Source organism: Balaenoptera ricei, chromosome 4 (assembly GCF_028023285.1).
Source record: "Balaenoptera ricei isolate mBalRic1 chromosome 4, mBalRic1.hap2, whole genome shotgun sequence".
Classification (NCBI taxonomy): domain Eukaryota; kingdom Metazoa; phylum Chordata; class Mammalia; order Artiodactyla; family Balaenopteridae; genus Balaenoptera; species Balaenoptera ricei.
In genome coordinates this window covers 156622689-156641959 of record NC_082642.1, presented here as the reverse complement: position 1 = coordinate 156641959, position 19271 = coordinate 156622689, and the positions used below count along the sequence as shown (strand labels likewise).

Here is a 19271-nt window from a genome sequence, read left to right as displayed (position 1 = left end):
ATTAGTTTTATATGGATCTTTTGTGTGGATCACATCACATCTATGACCATAGCATACCACATCTGGGCCACTATTTCCTTGAATGCAAGCACTCGGCGGAGAGCAGGGTTTTAATTCGTGCTATCTTAGTGCAATGATCTGACTTATTTGTTTAATAACATTAAATGATGCTGATAGTACATGGTGTTTCTAGAGTGGAATAAACCACACTTAAAAGGGAAGTCTGCAGTATCAGTTTTCTCCTTGTAGTCTCAGAGGTGCTCATCCTGTGAGGTCTTCAAATGCCTTGTCCCTGAAGCACTCCTTGTTTACATACAGATTAAGTCCCTAGGGACACAAAAAATGTATTTAGTTACACAAGAGATGTCTATTTCTGTAGTCATTCTACTGTGATTTCTGTGAATAATTTATCAACTACTCAACGCTCATCAAATTTGATGAATTGTAGAAACTATCTGTAAGTTCTCTTACTCTTTATCTCAGAGTTTGAAATACTGTCATTTTAAATAAACATGTTTCTCCCTAAACAAGAATTTCATTGTCAGAGGAAAGAAAAAATTCTTGGTGTTTCTGGTGCCTGTCCTCTAGGTTGTGTGTTCGGTGTCCATCGCTTCCCTTCATTGGTCTGGTGTCCTTGAGCTCATTGTCTCCCTGTATTTATTGATCTTAGCATCACCGTTCCTCTTTTTTATTCTGTTGCAGGTGCTGGGGTTCCCCAGTTCCAACCGATTGCCCTGAATGGCCGAATTCAGGTCCTCAGCAACGGGTCTCTGTTGATCAAGCACGTGGTAGAAGAAGACAGCGGCTACTACCTGTGCAAGGTCAGCAACGATGTGGGCGCGGACGTCAGCAAGTCCATGTACCTCACGGTGAAAAGTAAGGAAGAAGAGCGCTTCGTTTTACCTAAATAGGGCTTCAGGGGCTTCCATTTTCAGTGGTCTCCATGCATACTGTTTAAAAACAAAACACAACAAAAACAAAATGTGATTTGCTGCAGCTGGGGGTTTCCTGTCCTAAAAATATAGTTAAAGAGGACGGTAGAAGTTCAGCGATTGTCAGAGCCTGTGGGTCCCCTCTTTTCTGCTCCGCTGGCCGTGGGTACAGGCTCTGGGTAAACAGCAGACGAGTGGGTCCCTGCCTTTGGCACCCACATTTCTCTCCTGTTGATTTTATTGTGGAAAAGCCCAGTGCACGCTCTCAGATGTGTTCCTTTCAGAGGTCGATTCATGCTTTTTATTATCTGCAAGCTGGCTTGTCCATTGATTTCCTTTTTAAGATCCTTCTGAAATCCAGAGAGCAGAAACCTCATGATCAACACACACATCTACAAGAACAAAGAACGCGTAGCACTATGCTCAGGGTCCCTGTTGCTGACCCATGTTTTAGGAAAGGGCACTTTACAGTGAAATTATTTTTATACTTTGCTAACTAGACCACCAAAGAAAGGACCAAAGTAGACCAACTTCTACTGAGTCCTGCTCATTAGCAAATGGTTGTACATCTAGTTTAAGTGAATGACTTATGTCTTTCTCCGTTTATATTCTTTACTACTGGACAGATTGTGATTTCTTCCTGACTACAAGGTTTTGATCAGACTTCCTCTGTTTTATTTTAATTATGCTGTCTGTAGGTTGTCAAGGATCTCCGTCATATCATTTATTAGAGAGATTGGATTTAAAAGTGAATTCCAGTGATGTGTGTGTGAGAGAGAGAGAGAGCGATTTGAAGGCTAGCTACACACAGACTAGTATCCATCCTATTTTACTAAGAATTCATTCTAGTTAACCCATTTTTTCTAATAGGACAGTGAAAATATCAAGCTGTCTATTCGGTATACTTTTATATCATAGACAAATTAAAGTTCTGAAATAAGGTTGCTTTGAAATATACTGTGGACATATCCAATACCTACTTTTGACTTCTAAATATTATACTCTAGAGGAACTGATTTTCAAGAATCTGAAGACAAATTGTCATATCACTTAAATACAAAGTTGAAATCATAATTTTTAAAACTAAGTTGGTGAAACATTAAGGAAACCCAAGATCTGAAGACCAATACTGACCAACGTTGATCCATCTTTCCCCAACAAAAGAAATGTATTTTGCAATTGCTTTAACATATTTTAAATTTATAAAGCATTTTTTTCTATCGCACTCATATACGTATCTAAGCTCTAATAGATTCAGTGCCCCATGAAGGATGTAAATACAATCAACCATAGACCTTACCTTTATGAATGAGAGAGCTTATGTCTTGAGAAAGGAGACAGCCTGCTAATCATAGTGCAAGGGAAGGAGTAAGGTGCACAGAGATGTGCCTTTCAAAGGAGGACAGAACCATCGTTTTGAGCGGATTAAGGAAAGCGTCAGGGGAAAAAAATCTTTAAAAATGGGTAGAATTTGAAAATGTAGAACTTGAAGATTTCCCCACATCTCCTCTCTCCATACCTTTGATGCTGGTAGTGGACGTGGGACCACAAAGATGTGCCCCTGCCCTTAGTGACCTTTTTCTCCTGTGGGTCCATCAGGCCTGGGTGTGGACAGCTCCAGCAGAGCACGCTGGTGTCAGGATAGAGCGTGGGACACCGGGAATGCACAGATGCGGGCGTGGTTTACACCCCCTGGAGAATCAGTGCCTACGGAATGGTACCCATGGCCTCTGAGTTCAGTCCTAAAGGGTGCAGTGGATTTCGAAAGATAGAATTGTTGGGGGTAAACAGAGGCGCTCGAGGGAGAGAGAACAGAGAGAGCAGATACAAGAAATCAAAAGACTCAAGGCAAGAGGTAACTGTGTTTGAATGCTCTACCCGCTATGTGGAGGGGATTAGAGAAAGAAACATTTAAAGCGAGTGTTCATCAAAGCAAACTGTTCTTAGGGTTTGTCAATCTTAGTTTCTCTCTCTCAAACGATACAAACTGCTAGCAGAGAGGCACATTTATGGCACAGCTAATTTTACCAGTTCTTGATAACCCTCCGGAGGCTTCATACATAATTTCAGCAGGAACTAAAACAACATTGTAAAGCAATTATACTCCAGTAAAGATGTTAAAAAAATCATAATATTTAAATTCGGAAAAGTAAAAACATAATTTAATAAAGAGATATAGAAACACGAAGACAAAAGACATACAGTATCTCTAACTGTTGCTCAAATGATACCATTTAAACAAAATCAACAGCTAACACAGGGATGGCTTTCGCTTGTTCTTTGTATATTTGCTTGGCAAGACTATTAAGTGTATGAAAACTGACACGTTCAGGCTCTGCACACGGCAGTGGGGGACCTGCCACTTGGCGTACAGCTCTTTTACTGAGAAAACGGGAGGAAGTGGGAGCGGAGAGCCTTGGCTCTGACCTGATGGGGGCAGAGCAGGTGCCGAGCTGCTGAGCAAGCAGGTTGTATGTCGCTGTGTTGGTAACGGGATTACACCTGGGACGGCAGCAAGGCTCTTCTTATCTGACGCTACCCAGGCTTACATCAGGCACAATTTCTTTAATGTTTCAAAAGAAATTGCACTGCTTTCAGTAACAATAGTAAGGACTCTCCCTTTTCTATAAGTCATTAAAAAAAAAAAAAAAAAAACTGGTCTGCAAATATTTTTAAATGCAATAGGAGAGAACTTTCTGCCTGATCAGGCATGTCAGGAAATTCAGCTTCTCAGATGAGATCTCCAGACGCCCAGGATGGCTGGTGCTGGGTTTTACACGTATTTTAAAGACCCGAACTCTACTGATAGAGCCTGGTGTTGGGGTCTCAGTGGGGACACTGGGGACCATGCCCTGGCACTGGCTGGGTCTCCTCTCTGGGACGTTTTCTTACTACTACTACAATCCTTTCAAAACTCGCTAATCTAATAATAAAGCAATTTAACAATGAATGCCTCCCCCCAGCGCTTTCTGGGAATCAGGCATGATGAGACTGTGGGCAGGGAAGACAGAGGCAACCAAGTTTGGAAGGAGTGGTCATGGAAAGCCATCAATGAGACGGAAAAATAATCAGTGCAGACCCTCCCGGTTTTGTTGGTATTCTTGCTTCTGGTTCTACATTATCTCAATTCTGATTTATCCTTTACGAAAAATCATCCCAGGAATAGGGACCCAAAACAAAACATCGGAAAATGTTAAGGACCTTTGGCAGGAAAGACAGGGGAACTGCGCTCTACTTTCAATCAAATGCGGCCTCTGGTGACAGCACTGCGCCCCTCACCCCAGGCCCACCAGGGGCTGCAGAAGCCTCCCCGCTTGGGGAAAATAAAAGAAGCCTCCCCACTTGGGGAACGTGGTCTTTTGTGCTAAGAAACCAGTTCCAGAAACTGCAGAATCTTTCGGGTGGATGAGCCGTCTTCTCCCAGGTGCCAAAATCGCCTCCTCATCGTCCCAGCTTTCTGCCCCTGGCCGGTCTGAGCCTGTGTGTCTCCAGGAACCCTGCTTTCTTTCTGTTTGGATCTCTGGCCCACGATGCCCAGGCAGCTCTTCTTTTGTCTGCTGCTCTGCACAGGCCCCTTCTGATCCCCGCGTGCCGTGTAGGAGACCATCCCTCATCAACCAGGAGCAGGTGCTTCCCTGGAGAGTCGGTTATTTGTGGAACCCACCTCCCCATCTCTGGCTTCCAGAGCCAACCCGGAAGGGCTCCAGTCCAGCCTTGGTCCTCAGGCCTCCCTCTAAGCAGGTCCCTGGGTCCCACGTGGGGACACGTGCGTGTGCACTGCATGTGCACGCACCAACTCGGGTCAGCTTTGGTCAAACAGTCCCCAGGCCTTGGCCAATTCTGGACAGACCTCAGTAATGTGATTTGACCTCAGGCTACCTCATGTCCTGCTACTGCCAGAGTGGGTGTTGGGCTTGGAATACAATAACCCATTGCTCCATTCCCCCCCACCCCACCCCCCGCCAAAAAAATAAAAGAATCCATAGATAGCCTTGGATAGTCCATCCACCCTCTGTTACTTCCCGCCCTCACGTGCTGCGTCTAGGACGTACAGGTATCTGCGGGAACACCTGCAGGGCTGCCCTGTGATCTCTGGAGGGGAGGAAGGAACTGCACCCTGGGCTGCCCCGCAGTGAGGCTGCGACGGCCTTCGTCCCTTCCACGGGGTGCTCCCGGGTCCCTCCTGCTCACTCTGTAAAGGCCACTCTTTAAGAACAAGAGATACACGCTTGTTTTTTTCCTTTGTTTTGTGCTCACAGAAATAGCGGGAGTAAAGTTTGCCTACATAAAAACACTAAATTACAGTTTTTTGTTCCTTAAGCTGTCGAGATTGCTTGTGTGTATCTCAGTCTAATGCTGCTTTCTCTCTATTATTTTAATTTGAGAGCTTCTAAATGAAGCTTTCAGAACCTTGGCTCCTGGGCCCCGGAAGGCTGTAGCTGATCCTGTGGGATTGTGCGATCCCTTGAAATCATATGCAAAAATGTATGTGTTTTTCTGGGAAGAAACACTGTAGCCTTTATATCTTTAGAGGGATTCCTGATGCAAAAAAAGGTCAGCACGACTGTTCTAGAAAATCACAGCCGGGGTGGCCTGAAATGAAGACTGTGTGTCGTGCTTTTCATGCAGGGTATCTCAGAGCATCCGGATGGAAGTGACCAGTACACGACAATAGGGTCACAAGGGCTGAAGAGGAATAAACAACCATGAACCAATGGAAAACTAGGTTTTACTGAAAACTGGGTTTTAATACTTCATCGCCTTTGCTTCATGTCCACACTCTTTTTTTTTTTTTTTAAATATTTAGCATTGTGAGAAGTAGGAGTATTTTTTTTAATTTTTTTTATTAATTAATTTATTTATTTTTGGTTGTGTTGGGTCTTCGTTTCTGTGCGAAGGCTTTCTCTAGTTGCGGCGAGCGGGGGCCACTCTTCATCGTGGTGCGTGGGCCTCTCACTATCGCGGCCTCTCTTATTGCGGAGCACAGGCTCCAGACGCGCAGGCTCAGTAGTTGTGGCTCACGGGCCCAGTTGCTCCGTGGCATGTGGGATCTTCCCAGACCAGGGCTCGAACCCGTGTCCCCTGCATTGGCAGGCGGACTCTCAACCACTGCACCACCAGGGAAGCCCTCATGTCCACACTCTTACTGCAACCTTGGAGCAGAAGAAACATAAATGAATCAAAGGCATATACCCCTGTGGTCAGCAGTCTGGCTCCAGACTCACACTGCCTAAGTTCCACCCCTTCCAGCCCTGTGCCCTGGGGCAGGTGACTCACCCTCTGTGCAAGCCTACGTGAAACAGAGACAACACACAGACCTCCCTCTCCTCTCAGGGTTGCTGTGAGGCTGACGTGAGCCATCACACAGGAGAGCTTAGGTATTAGGTAGGTGCAGGCGAATAGCAGGTATTCTTTAGGTGGAGGCTGTGAATGCTGGTGTTATTATTATCATCGTCATTCCCGAATTACACCCCCGCCCGAGACACATCCGTGCCGGTCAGAGACTACGAGGTGCCCCTGAGTCCAAATCACCCAGTTTACACACTTTCATAACTGTGGAGCCCACCAGCAACCCCCCGACCGTATCTTACACATAAGCACGCACTCATAGTCTGAAGTCCAGTTGTCAAAAGTATCTGCAGGTTTCATGGCAATGTCCGTGTTCAGAAGTAGAGGATGGGGTCAAGCATGGGAAAGGAAGTGTGGAAAAACACAGGGGGACCAGTGAGCTGGTGGGAGACCCCAAGTGGCTGTAATGCCGATGCTGGATGGTGACTCCTTCCAGGTAGAGCAGCTAAGCATTTGCATTTCGCTTCTTCAGTGAGCCTGAGAGTCTACCAGCTAAAGAGTCTTTGGGGTTAAGAAGGGATCTGTAAGATGGGAAGGCTACTAGAGCAGCTACAATTTGTTGCCAACCCCATTTCAGTTTCCCTCCTCTCTCAGTGTTAAGTGTTTAATCGTGTCCCCCTAAAATTCATATATTGAAGTCCTAACCCCTAGTATCTCCAAATATGACCTCATTTGGAAACAGGGTTTTTGCAGAGGGAATGAGTTAAAAGGAGGTATTACTGGAGTCATGCAGCCCTCAATCCAATAGTAGTGAAGTCATACAAAAAGGGGAAATTTGGACACAGACATGGAGCGAATCAGCCTTGTGAAGACAGAGATTGGAGTTATGCTTCCAGAGCCAAGGGAAGCTGGAAGAGTCCAGGAAGGATTCTCCCCTAGAGTCTTCAGAGGGACCATGGCCCTACCAGCACCTTGATTTCGGGTTTCTGGCCTCCAAAACTGTGGTAGAATAAATTTCTGTTGTTTAAATCACCGGTCTGTGGTACTTTGTTACACAAATGCACTCAGTGATAACAGAGATCTTTTGCAGAATCTTGTGTTTGGGGGAAGCGCACCACAGCTAGGTCACCTGCTCCAGCAGGTAAATCCTAATCTGTCTACACTAGTGGATGTGAACTCTAGTCTGAACCAAGGGCAGCCTTCTCCCTTTGAGCATAATTGGTTTAAGGATGGGCATGTGACCAGTTTTGGTCAATGAAATGTAAGAAATCTTCTGTGGTATTTTTGAAAAGATTTCCATATTCTTTTTTTTTTTTTTTTTTTAGAAATTCACGTTCTTTTATTTATTTATTTATTTATTTATGACTGTGTTGAGTCTTCGTTTCTGTGTGAGGGCTTTCTCTAGTTGCGGCAAGTGGGGACCACTCTTCATCGCGGTGCGCGGGCCTCTCACCATCGCGGCCTCTCTTGTTGCGGAGCACAGGCTCCAGACGCGCAGGCTCAGTAATTGTGGCTCACAGGCCCAGTTGCTCCGTGGCATGTGGGATCTTCCCAGACCAGGGCTCGAACCCGTGTCCCCTGCATTGGCAGGCAGATTCTCAACCACTGCGCCACCAGGGAAGCCCTCCTTATTCTTAATAGTAGACTCAGCAGGAGATGTTCATCTCTTAATTCTTGGCCCTATCTGGAGGTGATACCTCCAGATACCCTATCGTGGCAACGATTTTAGCATCATCTTGAGGATAAACCAAAACATAAAGGAAGGTAGAGTCAAGAAAACCAGAAAAGTTGAGATTTATCCCTAAGCTACTGCATTTGCAGTATCCCCGCCTCTGAATTCATCACTGTGAGAGGACCAATTACTTGATTGCTTTTCTGTCTAAGCCAGTGTGGGTCAGGGTTTTCTTATTTGCGGCTGGAGGCATCCAGACTAAATAGAAAGTGGACAGATCATCAGCAGGTAATGGGGCTCAGTTCAATCATACTGCTCCCCCCAGCAAGTCAGGCTGAGATCAATACCCCTGAGAGGTTGAGGAGTCTTATTTTGGTTGAGGAACCCTATCCTAATTGGCATTCATAGCATGATGCTCTGGGTTGGGGTAAGAGAGGTCTGTGGAGGAATGACAGCTGAGGGTCAGTGGCAACCCGAAGGCCTTGGACACATCCCAGAGCAGGGAGGTCGGTACCTGGTGGAGGGAGAGTGGTGAATACCAACAGCATTTTTTCAATGTTACTGGGGCCGGTATCCCTCCGAGGGAAAGAACGTGTATTTTCTCCCCTTACTTACTTACCTCTTTTTCCTTCTTCTGTTTGGAGGCCCCCTTCTACCCAGCAACTGAAAAGTTATTTCTGCCAGTTTCAGGTGATCTCTGCTATTTCAAGGTTTCTCAGTTGATTTAAGATCTTTCCTCTCCCATGGCCTCCTGGGGGCGGTGGCATCAGTGCTCTGGGTCCTCAGTTATCTGTCACCCTCCATGCTGGCATCCGCTGAGATGCCTACAGTCCCATCTGGTCTCTGGCCATGGAGTCACTGCCTAGTGACCCACAGGAGCCCCTCTTGGTCCCCCAGCTGCCCCCTTGTCAGATCTGTTCGCTTATCCAATCGGCAGTATTCACTGAGTATCACCTAATGTCAGGGACTGTACTAGACACTGCTTATTCCTTGAACAAGTTCACCGGCATGAAGCATACATCCCCATGGGGAGAAGGACATGCAGATGGGGATGTAACATAATGCCCTGCAGAGAACAGAGTGAAGTAAGGAAACGAGGTATGCACATGCTCGGAGAGAGCAGCCCAGACAGATGGAATGGCAAGTGCAAAGTTTCGAGGTAGAAGTGGGTTACATCTGAGGACTAGTGGGGAAACCATTGCGCTCGGAGCGCAATGAACAAAATGAGGCCAGAGAGCTAGGCAGGGGCTAGATCCATGGTCAAACTTTGGACTTGATTTTAAATATGGTAAAATGCCATTGGCGGATTTTGAGCAGAGGGAAAGCATTATAACAACTATAGCTACAACTTATTCTAAACCCTTGTCTAATTCTGACAATAGCACTCAGAATTGTAGGTTATGTCTGACTTACAGGAGGCACAGAGAGAGGCAGGGGAGCCTCCGGCAGAGCAGATGGGAGCAGTTGCCGCTGTCCCGGGGGGAGACTGGGAGGGTTGCATCTCCCACAGTGTCCCAGGCGTTCACTCCGACTCTGCTTCTCATGCCCTGTGGTTAGAGGGGCGCTGCTCAGGAACCCAAACAGGTCCCTCCAGGCCCCATTCTGAGCTGTTAGGGCTCAGGGTTCCTTTAGGAGACCCTCACCCGTGACCAGATCTCCTTCTCTCCTGAATCTCCGTCCCCACCCCTAACCCCACCCACTTCCCCAGTTCACCTGGTACACATTTCTGCAGTCTGTCCAGATTTGCACTCTTGCTTTTAGTTTACTAAGCTGATAGCAAGAGGCAGAGCTAGTGGTTTCCACCACCCTTTCCTATCATGATAGACCTCACTCAACAGTTTGAGAACCATGTGGGTATTTATTTTAAGGGTTACTGAGTTTATCTATTCCAAATACGCATCCTGGAACTGAGGAAATAACCACAAGATGAATGTGAAGATTTGTTATGTCCACTGTAAGCTGGCCCTAAACCAAAACACATTGATTCCCTGACCTAAAAAAGCCCCTACCCTGATCGTTGGGCCAGGGTAGTCTTTTGGTTCTTTAAAAATTAGTGTCAGTTCAGGGTCACCACCCCTACACTTAATGAGTCATTTTTCTTTGGCCGCTTTTAAGATTTTCTTTCTCTTGGGATTTCAGAGTTTGACTATGATGTACCGGAATGTCCTTTTCTTTGTATTTGTGTCGATTTGGATTGAGGAGTTCCTTGGACCTTCAAGCTGATATCTTTCTTCAAACCTGTGGTGTTTACAACCATTGTTTTTTCCAGTAATTCTCTTTTTTTTTTTTTTTTTTTTTTCGTCCTATACTTTCTTGCCTCTTATTCTAGGACACATATGTTAACCCACTTGATACTGTCCCAATATCAAGATTTCTGGTACTTGGATCATTTTTCTTCCATCATTTTTCTCTCTCAGCAGATTGCATATTGTTTAATCTACTTTAGTCATTACTGGCTCTCCTTTCAGGGAGAATTTATTGTGATGTAAGTTATAAGTCAGAGCTTATATGTTTTCCACACATGGTTAGTCAGTTGTCCTAACATCATTCATTGAGCATCTCATCCTGTCCTTACTTTCTGAAATAACAATTTCATTTGAGGGAAAGATATTTAAGAAAATGAAGTCTCAAGTCAGACTTCCTGGTTAGCTCTGCTAATTGCTAGCTGTGTACCTTGGACAAGTTACATAAGCTTTATGTGTTTTAGTTATTTAGTTCTCAAGTCATCTCAGACTGTTGTTATGGGCATGAAATGAATTAGTATAAACATATAAATCACCCAAAACATAGGAATAAAGTTGGATCCCCACCTCCACCATATACAGAAACTAACTCAAAACAGATAATAGACTTAATGCAACAGCTAAAACTATAAAAATTTTAGAGTAAAATATTGGAGTAAATTTTTATGTCAGTGACATGAGAAAAATTACATAATTTGGACTTTATAAAAATCAAAACACTTGTGCATCAAGAAAATGAAAAGACAGCTTGGAGAATGTGTAAAAATATTTGTGAATCATATATCTAATAGGATACTTGCATGTAGATCTCTTACAACTCAACAATAAAAACACAAATAACCCAATTAAAAAATGGACAAAGGATTCGATAAGACTTTTATCTAAAGAAGACATACAAATGACCACTAAGTACATGAAAAGATGCTCAACATCATTAGTCATAGAGAAATGCAAATCAAAACCACAATAAGATACCACTTCATACCTGCAAGGATGGAAAAAAACAAAACAAAACAAAACAAAAAAACAGACAAATGTTAGCAAGGATGTGGAGAAATTGGAACACTGTACGTTACTGGTGGGAATGTAAAATGGTCAGGCTGCTTTAGATAGCAGTTTAGCAGTTCCTCAAAAAGTTAAACATACAGTCACCGTATGACCCAACAATTCCACTCCTATGTATATACCTAAGATAAATAAAAACATGTGTCGACACAGTAACTTGTACATGAATGTTTAAAGCAGCACTATCCATAATAGCTAAAAAGTGAAAACAACTCAAATGTCCATCAACTGGTATATGGATAAACAAAATGTAGTATATCATATAATAGAACATTATTCAGTCCTATGGACACATGAAGTAGCAATATATTCTACAACATGGATAAACCTTGAAAGCATTCTAAGTGAAAGAAACCTGGCACAAATGACCATATATCATAGGATGCCATTTATATGAAGTGTCCAAAATAGGAGAATCCATAGAAACAGAAAAAAGATTCGTGGTTGCCAAGGGCTGGGAGGATAGGCCAATGGAGAGTGACTACAAATGAGAACAAGGTGTTGTTTGGGGGGATAAAAATGTTCTGGAATTAGAGAGTGGTGAAGGTTGCAGAACACTCAACTGTACACTTGAAACAAGAGTTTTATGGTATGTGAATTATACTCCATAAAGCTACTATTTTTAAAAATTCCAGACTATCTGGCAACTTCAGGTGAACGTGTACAATGGTTGTTAAGAGTTTAGGTTTTGAAGTTAGATAATCTGGTTTCAAACCCCAGGTTCATGGCTTCTTAGTTATGTAAACTTGGGCAAGTTCTCTAAGCTTTCCAAGCTCCGTGTTCCTCTTCTGTAAAATGGAGATAATTGTGCCTACTGTCTAAAGCAGCGGTCCCCAACCTTTTTGGCACCAGGGACTGGTTTCGTGGAGGACAATTTTTCCATGGACAGTGAGGGGTGGGGGATGGTTCGGGCGGTAATGCACGCGATGGGGAGTGATGGGGAGCGGCAGATGCAGCTTCGCTCGCTCGCTCTCCCTCCGCTCACCTCCTGCTGTGCAGCCTGTACCACTACCCGTCCGTGGCCCAGGGGTGGGGACCCCTGCTCTAAAGCTAGGAGGATTAAGTGATAGAATATTCTGACAGCAGAGTGTCTGAAAAAGAGGAAAGATAAGCTCTTCAGTAGTGGAAGCTGCTGCACTCAGGCCCTAAATGCTCATGGATACTTTTGCATTGAGTTGTCTTTTTGTTTTGTTTTCTTTTCTTTTTAATTTCTACACCCTTGTCTTGTGGTTAAATAACTGTATCAGTACAACATGGTAAAGACTTGATAAGGCAACACTTGCCTCTCTTCTGACGGCTCCAAGGCCAGCCCTCCCTCATCTCTGTTACTTGACGTTGTCTTTGCTCTGCTCACGTGTTTCTTCTTCCAGATAAACTTTTGTCTATTGCAAAAACGATCATGGGGGGGGTGATTAAAATTTCATTTGATTTATAGAATAGCTTGGAGTGGGGGACCCACATCTTTATAACACTGGGTCCTCACACTCAGAAACAGGAAACTTCTCCCCAGTTTCCCTCTTCAACTTGCATGTCCTTTACTGAGGATGTAAAATTCTCCCCAGTTTCCCTCTTCAACTTGCATGTCCTTTACTGAGGATGTAAAATTCTCTCCATTTTCCCTCTTCTACTTGCATGTCCTTTACTGAGGATGTAAAATTGTCCCCATTTTCCCTCTTCTACTTGCATGTCCTTTACTGAGGATGTAAAATTCTCTCCATTTTCCCTCTTCTACTTGCATGTCCTTTACTGAGGATGTAAAATTCTCCCCATTTTCCCTCTTCTACTTGCGTGTCCTTTACTGAGGATGCAAAATTGTCCCCATTTTCCCTCTTCCACTTGCATGTCCTTTACTGAGGATGTAAAATTGTCCCCATTTTCCCTCTTCTACTTGCGTGTCCTTTACTGAGGATGTAAAATTGTCCCCATTTTCCCTCTTCTACACATGTCCTTTACTGAGGATGTAAAATTCTCTCCGTTTGGAACACATACATGTCTTACTGTTTTTTTCCCCACAGAATTTTGAATTTTGTATATGCTATTTTAAGTAGATATTTTGCCTTTCCCTTTTATTTGTATAGTTGAATCCCCAGATCTTCATAATTTTATATTATTATTGGACTCCAGTTTATGTTTGAATGCTTTTGCAGCATTAGCAGCTTCATGGTGAGATGGTCTGTGACGAAGACTCACAGATACACACATTTCAGTTTCAACCCTAGCTGACTAGTTCTTTCATTCATTCAAAAACATTTACTGAGTTCCTGCACGTACCAGGCAGGCAGTCGAGCATCTGAGCTGGGGTCTCAGACCTCTGCGCTCCCACCTCGTTTCTGTCCATGCCTTCCAGCCATGGCCCACCAGCCATACACAGGTAGTGGAACAAGTTGAGTTTATTCTTGTCCTTAGGGAGAACACACACCATGGGGACCAGTGAGGTGTCTTAATAAGAAGGTGTCAGAAAGGATGTATTACATACATGGGCCTATGTTAGGTGATCTGGGGAAGGGTCAAGGAGGCAGCACTTGGCTCTGGATTGGATGCTGTTGGCAGTGGGGGTGATTCTATGATTGGGCGTCTTAACGAATCTCATCCATAAGTGGGGAGGAATGGAGTCAGCCCGTAGCTGTGGTTAGTAAAGATGCAGTGGTCACTCATATTATCCAGGAGAGTGGATGTTTGGCCATTTTGTTGTATATTTGGATAACGTTCATGCTATTTTCTGTATTCAGATATGATGAAGGGGTGGGCTTGCTTCATCTTGATCCATCTCAGTCACAGAGTGGCCTTGTCTGCTTTGGTGTTCTGTGAAATTGTTCACATTCAACGAGAGAACACCAAGACCCAGCTCGGAACCCCCAGCCAGCTCAGCTCCTGGACATCAGGGGCTGCCTTTCTCTCTCTCATGTCTCTTAATCATTGTTGTCACATCATTGGTTTTAACATAATTCCTTTGGAAAAGGATGCAGAAGACAATGGATGGTTTTGTTTAGGAATAACTTAAGAAAAGCAGCTACAGATAAATGTCGTCCTCAAGGGCTACTGGACTTTTATTGTGCGCTCAGCTGATACAAGCTTATGATTCATCTGATCTGTCATGGCCCTTGTGAACAGGTGCATGGAAATAAGCTTACGGAAAGGTGAGGCTTAGAGATTTCCCTCTGACAATTTATACCCTGTAGAGTGTGAGTATCTGGGCTGTAATGCTCACTTTTGTCTTGGGGACTCCCGGATTTGGCCTTCTGCAGGGACAATCTGAACTACTCATGTTAGGATGCATCCAAAGACAACAGCCCCAGAGAAGAGTCGCTGATGAACATTTGTAATGCAATGGCGAGTCATGGAGGGATTCCCATGGCCCTCCCTGCCCACTGCCAGGGCAGTGACCAGCCATCCACTTTTTGCAGTTCCATACATGGCTGCATCAGAAGGACAGAGAGGGGGTGGGCAGTGAGCCTTTGAATATATATTTTCCCACTTGAATATATATTTTCCCACTTTCTATTTAAATCCCCACACCCTTAGCCAGTTGATTCCAGCACCTCAAGTTAGGTGTTCACATGTGTGCATCCGTCCGTTTAGCTGCTGATTTTAAGGGCTGTTATGGAGGACCACAGCCCATATACACGCAGGCAGGTAAGATCCTCCTCCCTCTGAGGCTGTGTGAGCAGAACAGATACCAGATACCTGATTTTTAGCTCATTCTGGGCACCAGAACCATGGTTTTAATTGTCAGTGTTTTATGTTATACACTGAAGGACTACACAAGATTTTATAAGCATGGCAGAGGAAACATCATTGAGAATGGCTGACTCGATACTCTTATTTTTTCTAAGGAGAACTGTGAGATAAACAGTATTCAGCTGATTCTAATTTTAGTCTTCTCTCTAAGGAAATGGAGAGCACCCATCACTTATGGTCCCAGAAGCATTGCTTCCTGCTGGGGTGGCCTGATTCTCATCTCTGGGTGGTGCCGTGGGATCTGGCCTGTACTGAGAAGTCCCTGCCTTGCTTCCTATACCTTATTCTTCAGCCTCTATACTTGCTCAGAGCGGAGTCTTTACTGTCAACGAGAGGGGAGCCAGTGCAAAGGCCTGGAGTAAGGAAAGCTTGGTGGGTCTCTTCAGAGATGCTGCTGGGGTAGAGGACAGAGCTCCAGGAAGAGGGGATGAAGTCCTTGCAGCTGATACGGACTCTGCATTGCACTCTGGAGGAACTGCGTGGCCCCTTCTTCTGTCCTTTCTCCTCATGGGTGTATTTGTACGTGTCAGCTTTTTCTTTAAAAAAAAATGAAATCACACGAGATCTATCTGTTTGCATCTGCTTTTTTGGTTGACAATAAATCCTAGTTGTCTTTCTAGATAAATATACATAGTTCCATCTCACTCTTTTTAACAGGTGCATCATATTTCCCTCTATGGTTTGGCATCACTTTTATACCCATTCTTTTCCTGGACGTTCAGCTTGGAAACAATTTCATGTGTTCATGTCCTTTGAGAATAACCTACTCTGGGCCTTATAAGTTGTTTCTCCCCATTATTTTCAGCAGGAAGGAACACAGGAGGGTCTGAGCAAGAAAGCTGAGGCCAGACCATAGAAGACCCTGAGTAGAAGCTTCGGAACATATATTTTTAGGTTTTCATCATTTCTTCACTTTTCATATACTGCTGAGGGCTACTGGAGAATAGTATTTTCTCCCCAGAGACTTAGGTCACACACCCAGTCTTCTGTGGCTCATCTATAGATTTGACACAGAATGACCAGACCGTTGCTAGAAACGGGAAACAGAATAGAGTCAGACTTGCTTTGCAATTCTGAGTCTATAGGCATTCATTTTAAATGTGAAAAAGAGAGAAAAAAGCACTTTTGCTTAAAACCTATTGATAATGCAACAAGGGGAAGGCACATTGCCTTGTGAAAAGAAAGAGGAGAAAAGGGCATTCGGAGACCATCAATCGCATTAACATGTGCAGAATCCCCTGATTGTTGCCACTGTCATCACACCTTGTTACCTTGGCCGTGTGTTGAAGGCAGGAGAAAGGACAATATAAGCCTATGACTAATAAAATAATTGTCTCCAGGATCACTTCCTGAGACCTCCGATAAGCCTCCCCTTCTCAAGCGCCACTGTAAATGATTCCTGCAGCTGTAAAAAGTAAGAGTGTAATAATTGCTTCACAGGTTGTTATTGTTATTGTACAGATTCTAAGTGAATCTCTTCTGCTCATGCAATCCTGTCCCCCATGAGGGGCAGGTGTCAGGCAGTGGGTTTGGGGTTTGTGTAAGTGTGTGTGTATAACGATTACTTTTGTTTTCTGCTCTCTCTTATCTCCTTCTCGTATAATATAAGATGCATTGACTTTAAATTATCGTATTTAAGTTACAAGATATCAAAGAGGAGAGTGAACAGCCCCCAGGTACTTTGCATCCTCTTCTAAGGAACAGATTAGAGTGTCTGTGGTCTTACACAGGATAGTTGTGTCAGGCCAAGTGGAAGTATGAGCTTGCTATTGTCTTTATTCAGAGAATAAATGTGGTGTGAAGAAATGCGTGGGGTGCCGGGTTGACAAGGGGTGACCTTGTGACAGTCAACGTCATGTGTAAACTCAGCTAGGCCATGGTGCCCAGTTGTGTGGTCAAACACCAGTCTAGATAGTGCTGTGAAGGTACTTTTTGGATGAGATCAGCGTTTAAATCAAGAGACTTTGAGAAAAACAAATTGCCCTCTATAATGTGGGCGGGCCTCATCGAATCAGTTGAAAGTCCTTAGAGAAAATAGACTGAGTTGCCCAGAGTAAGAAGGAATTCTACCTCCAGGCTGCCTTCTCACTGGAGCTGCAAAGGTGACTCTTCCCTGGGTCTCCAGCCCACCCACCTGCCAGCCTGCCCCCGGCCCTCATAACCTGGTGAACCTGTTCCTTAACACACATCCATCTATACCTCCATCCTGTGGGTTCTCTTTCCCTGGAGGACCCTGACAAATGTGGACTTGGTGCTAGTGGCCGGCAGCTCAGGAAGGACCATGTTTTCACATCCACCCTGCAGTGCCCACAACCTAAATGTCTGCTTCCGTGAAGTCGTAGATTCTAACATGCCGTGGAAGTCCCACGTCGTTTTTACAGAGTTAGAACTGAGAACGTTCTCGGCGGACGCTCAGGGTCTGCTGCCTTTTACTTTGGGACTACCCCATTTTAAAGTTGGAAAATGCATTGGTTACCTACTGTATTCGTGTGCAGGAAGCTGATTGCAGAGCGCTTGGGGTTAGCACCTCTGAGGGAGGGCAGGAGGTAAGAAGGACAGAGGGAGAAGTTGGGGCGCAGGTGCAAGCGGGGCTTCTGCTGATCCTACGGAGAGCTCTGAAGCTGATCTGGCCCTTCAGAGCTGTCTTGTGCTGAGGCTGGAAGCCTGGGCTTTGCACCACCCGTTCCTGTCAGCCAGTCACCTTCTTTCTGTGTGTTAAGTTGCAATGGGCCTCACATCGCTTGGAGGTTGGTGTGATGTATGCTTTTAGTGATTAGAAAAACTTGTGATTATAATAATCAAATACATTGAATAATGTCAACTGTACATTTCAGATGATGAGAATTACTGAAAGGTCTGGTCTTGATGGGGTGGAGAGAAGCATGATGAATCAATTTTTGTTTTCCCCCATGACTACCTTCAACTGGGTTCCATTGAATCTACTGTGACAACTTCTCAGGCAGGTCCCAGAATTTTCTATTTCCTCATATCATAATGGCCAGTCTGATATAAACTGTGACATTGCACCCTCCCCATGGCTGAAAAGTTTGGTCTTTAATTCTGGGTCACTTTCTTGTCTTGAGTTGGATTATAGGAGGAGTTGGTGAGGGACAAAGGAGCCCTTATTTATCTTCACTCTTGCAGTGTTTCTCTAATACTTACCCATCAAAGTTCTCTGTGTGGCAAAGAGCCTACACTCCAACCCCATTCTCTGACATCACTTGGGTGTCCTTCAATTCAATTCAATTCTGACACTAACTACCCACACCTAGTTTCTGATTCCACGAAGTTAAAGGACTCAGTCCCACAGAACTGTCCTCATTTCAGATGCCAGCATTAAGTGGTGTCCCCAGGGCACCCATACTTCTGCGTGGTCAGCTACAAATTAGGGGCTTCCCACAACTCCTCAGGTTTGATCATTTGATAGAATGACTCACAGAACTCAGGAAAGTGCTATGCTTAACAGTGTTCTAGTAAAAAGGATATGAATGAACAGGCAGATGAACAGGTGCAGTGCACAAGATCTGGAATGGTCCCGAGCACAGGAATTTCTGTCCCCGTGGAGTTGGGCATGTCACCCTCCCAGTACAGCGATATGTTCAAAATCAGGAAGTTCTCCAAGGCTCATTGTTCAAAGGTTTTATTCAAGCTTCATCACTGAGACATGACTGACTACATCGTAGTGGAACTCAATCTCCAGCCCCTCTCCCTTCCCCAGACTGAATGTTCCAGCCCTCTAATCACGCACTAATCAGGTGCTTTGTCTTTCAGGCAGGACCAGCCCCTCCCTTGAAACTGCCAGAGGGCCCACCTAGGGCCCTCATTAGGATAAACTCAGGTCAGGCAGAAAGGAGTTCATTATGAATAACAAAAGACATTCTCTGCATTCCGAAATTTCCAAAGATTTTGAAGCTCCATGACAAGACCCAGGGCCAAAGACAAGATATATTCTTTATTATATTACATAGACAACACTGGCTCCATTCTGAGAATATGTGTCACTTATTTGGCAGGGGATTTTCAGGGGGATGACAAAGAGATAAATCACTGCTCCCTCCTCTGTGGTGTTCCCCAAGCCCATTCAGCAGCTTTTGCTGTTGGACTCTTACTGGTTACCAGCCATCCTAGACAAGGTATCAGCCAAGCCCAAACAGCTTCTGCAGTGCCGTGGAACCTCACGCGTCCGTCCTTGTCCTGGCTTTCTCTCCATCTGACTTCTCTCTCCCTCTGATTTACTTCTCCCTGCTCAGGTAGGTGTAAGATAGATAAACATGTCACCTCCCACTGAAAGTAGCCGTTGGGGAGTATGAATTCCATTCTCCTACCCTCTTG

General features: G+C 44.6%; 1 protein-coding gene across 1 annotated transcript in view; it reads left to right on the top strand.

Moving 5' to 3' along the window:
- Positions 1–19271, top strand: part of DSCAM (DS cell adhesion molecule) — a 740935-nt gene that overhangs the window by 512143 nt on the left and 209521 nt on the right. Inside the window, exon 12 of the mRNA XM_059920026.1 lies at positions 703–876. Coding sequence (XP_059776009.1) covers positions 703–876 — 174 coding nt within the window. The remainder of the gene's footprint in view (positions 1–702; positions 877–19271) is intronic.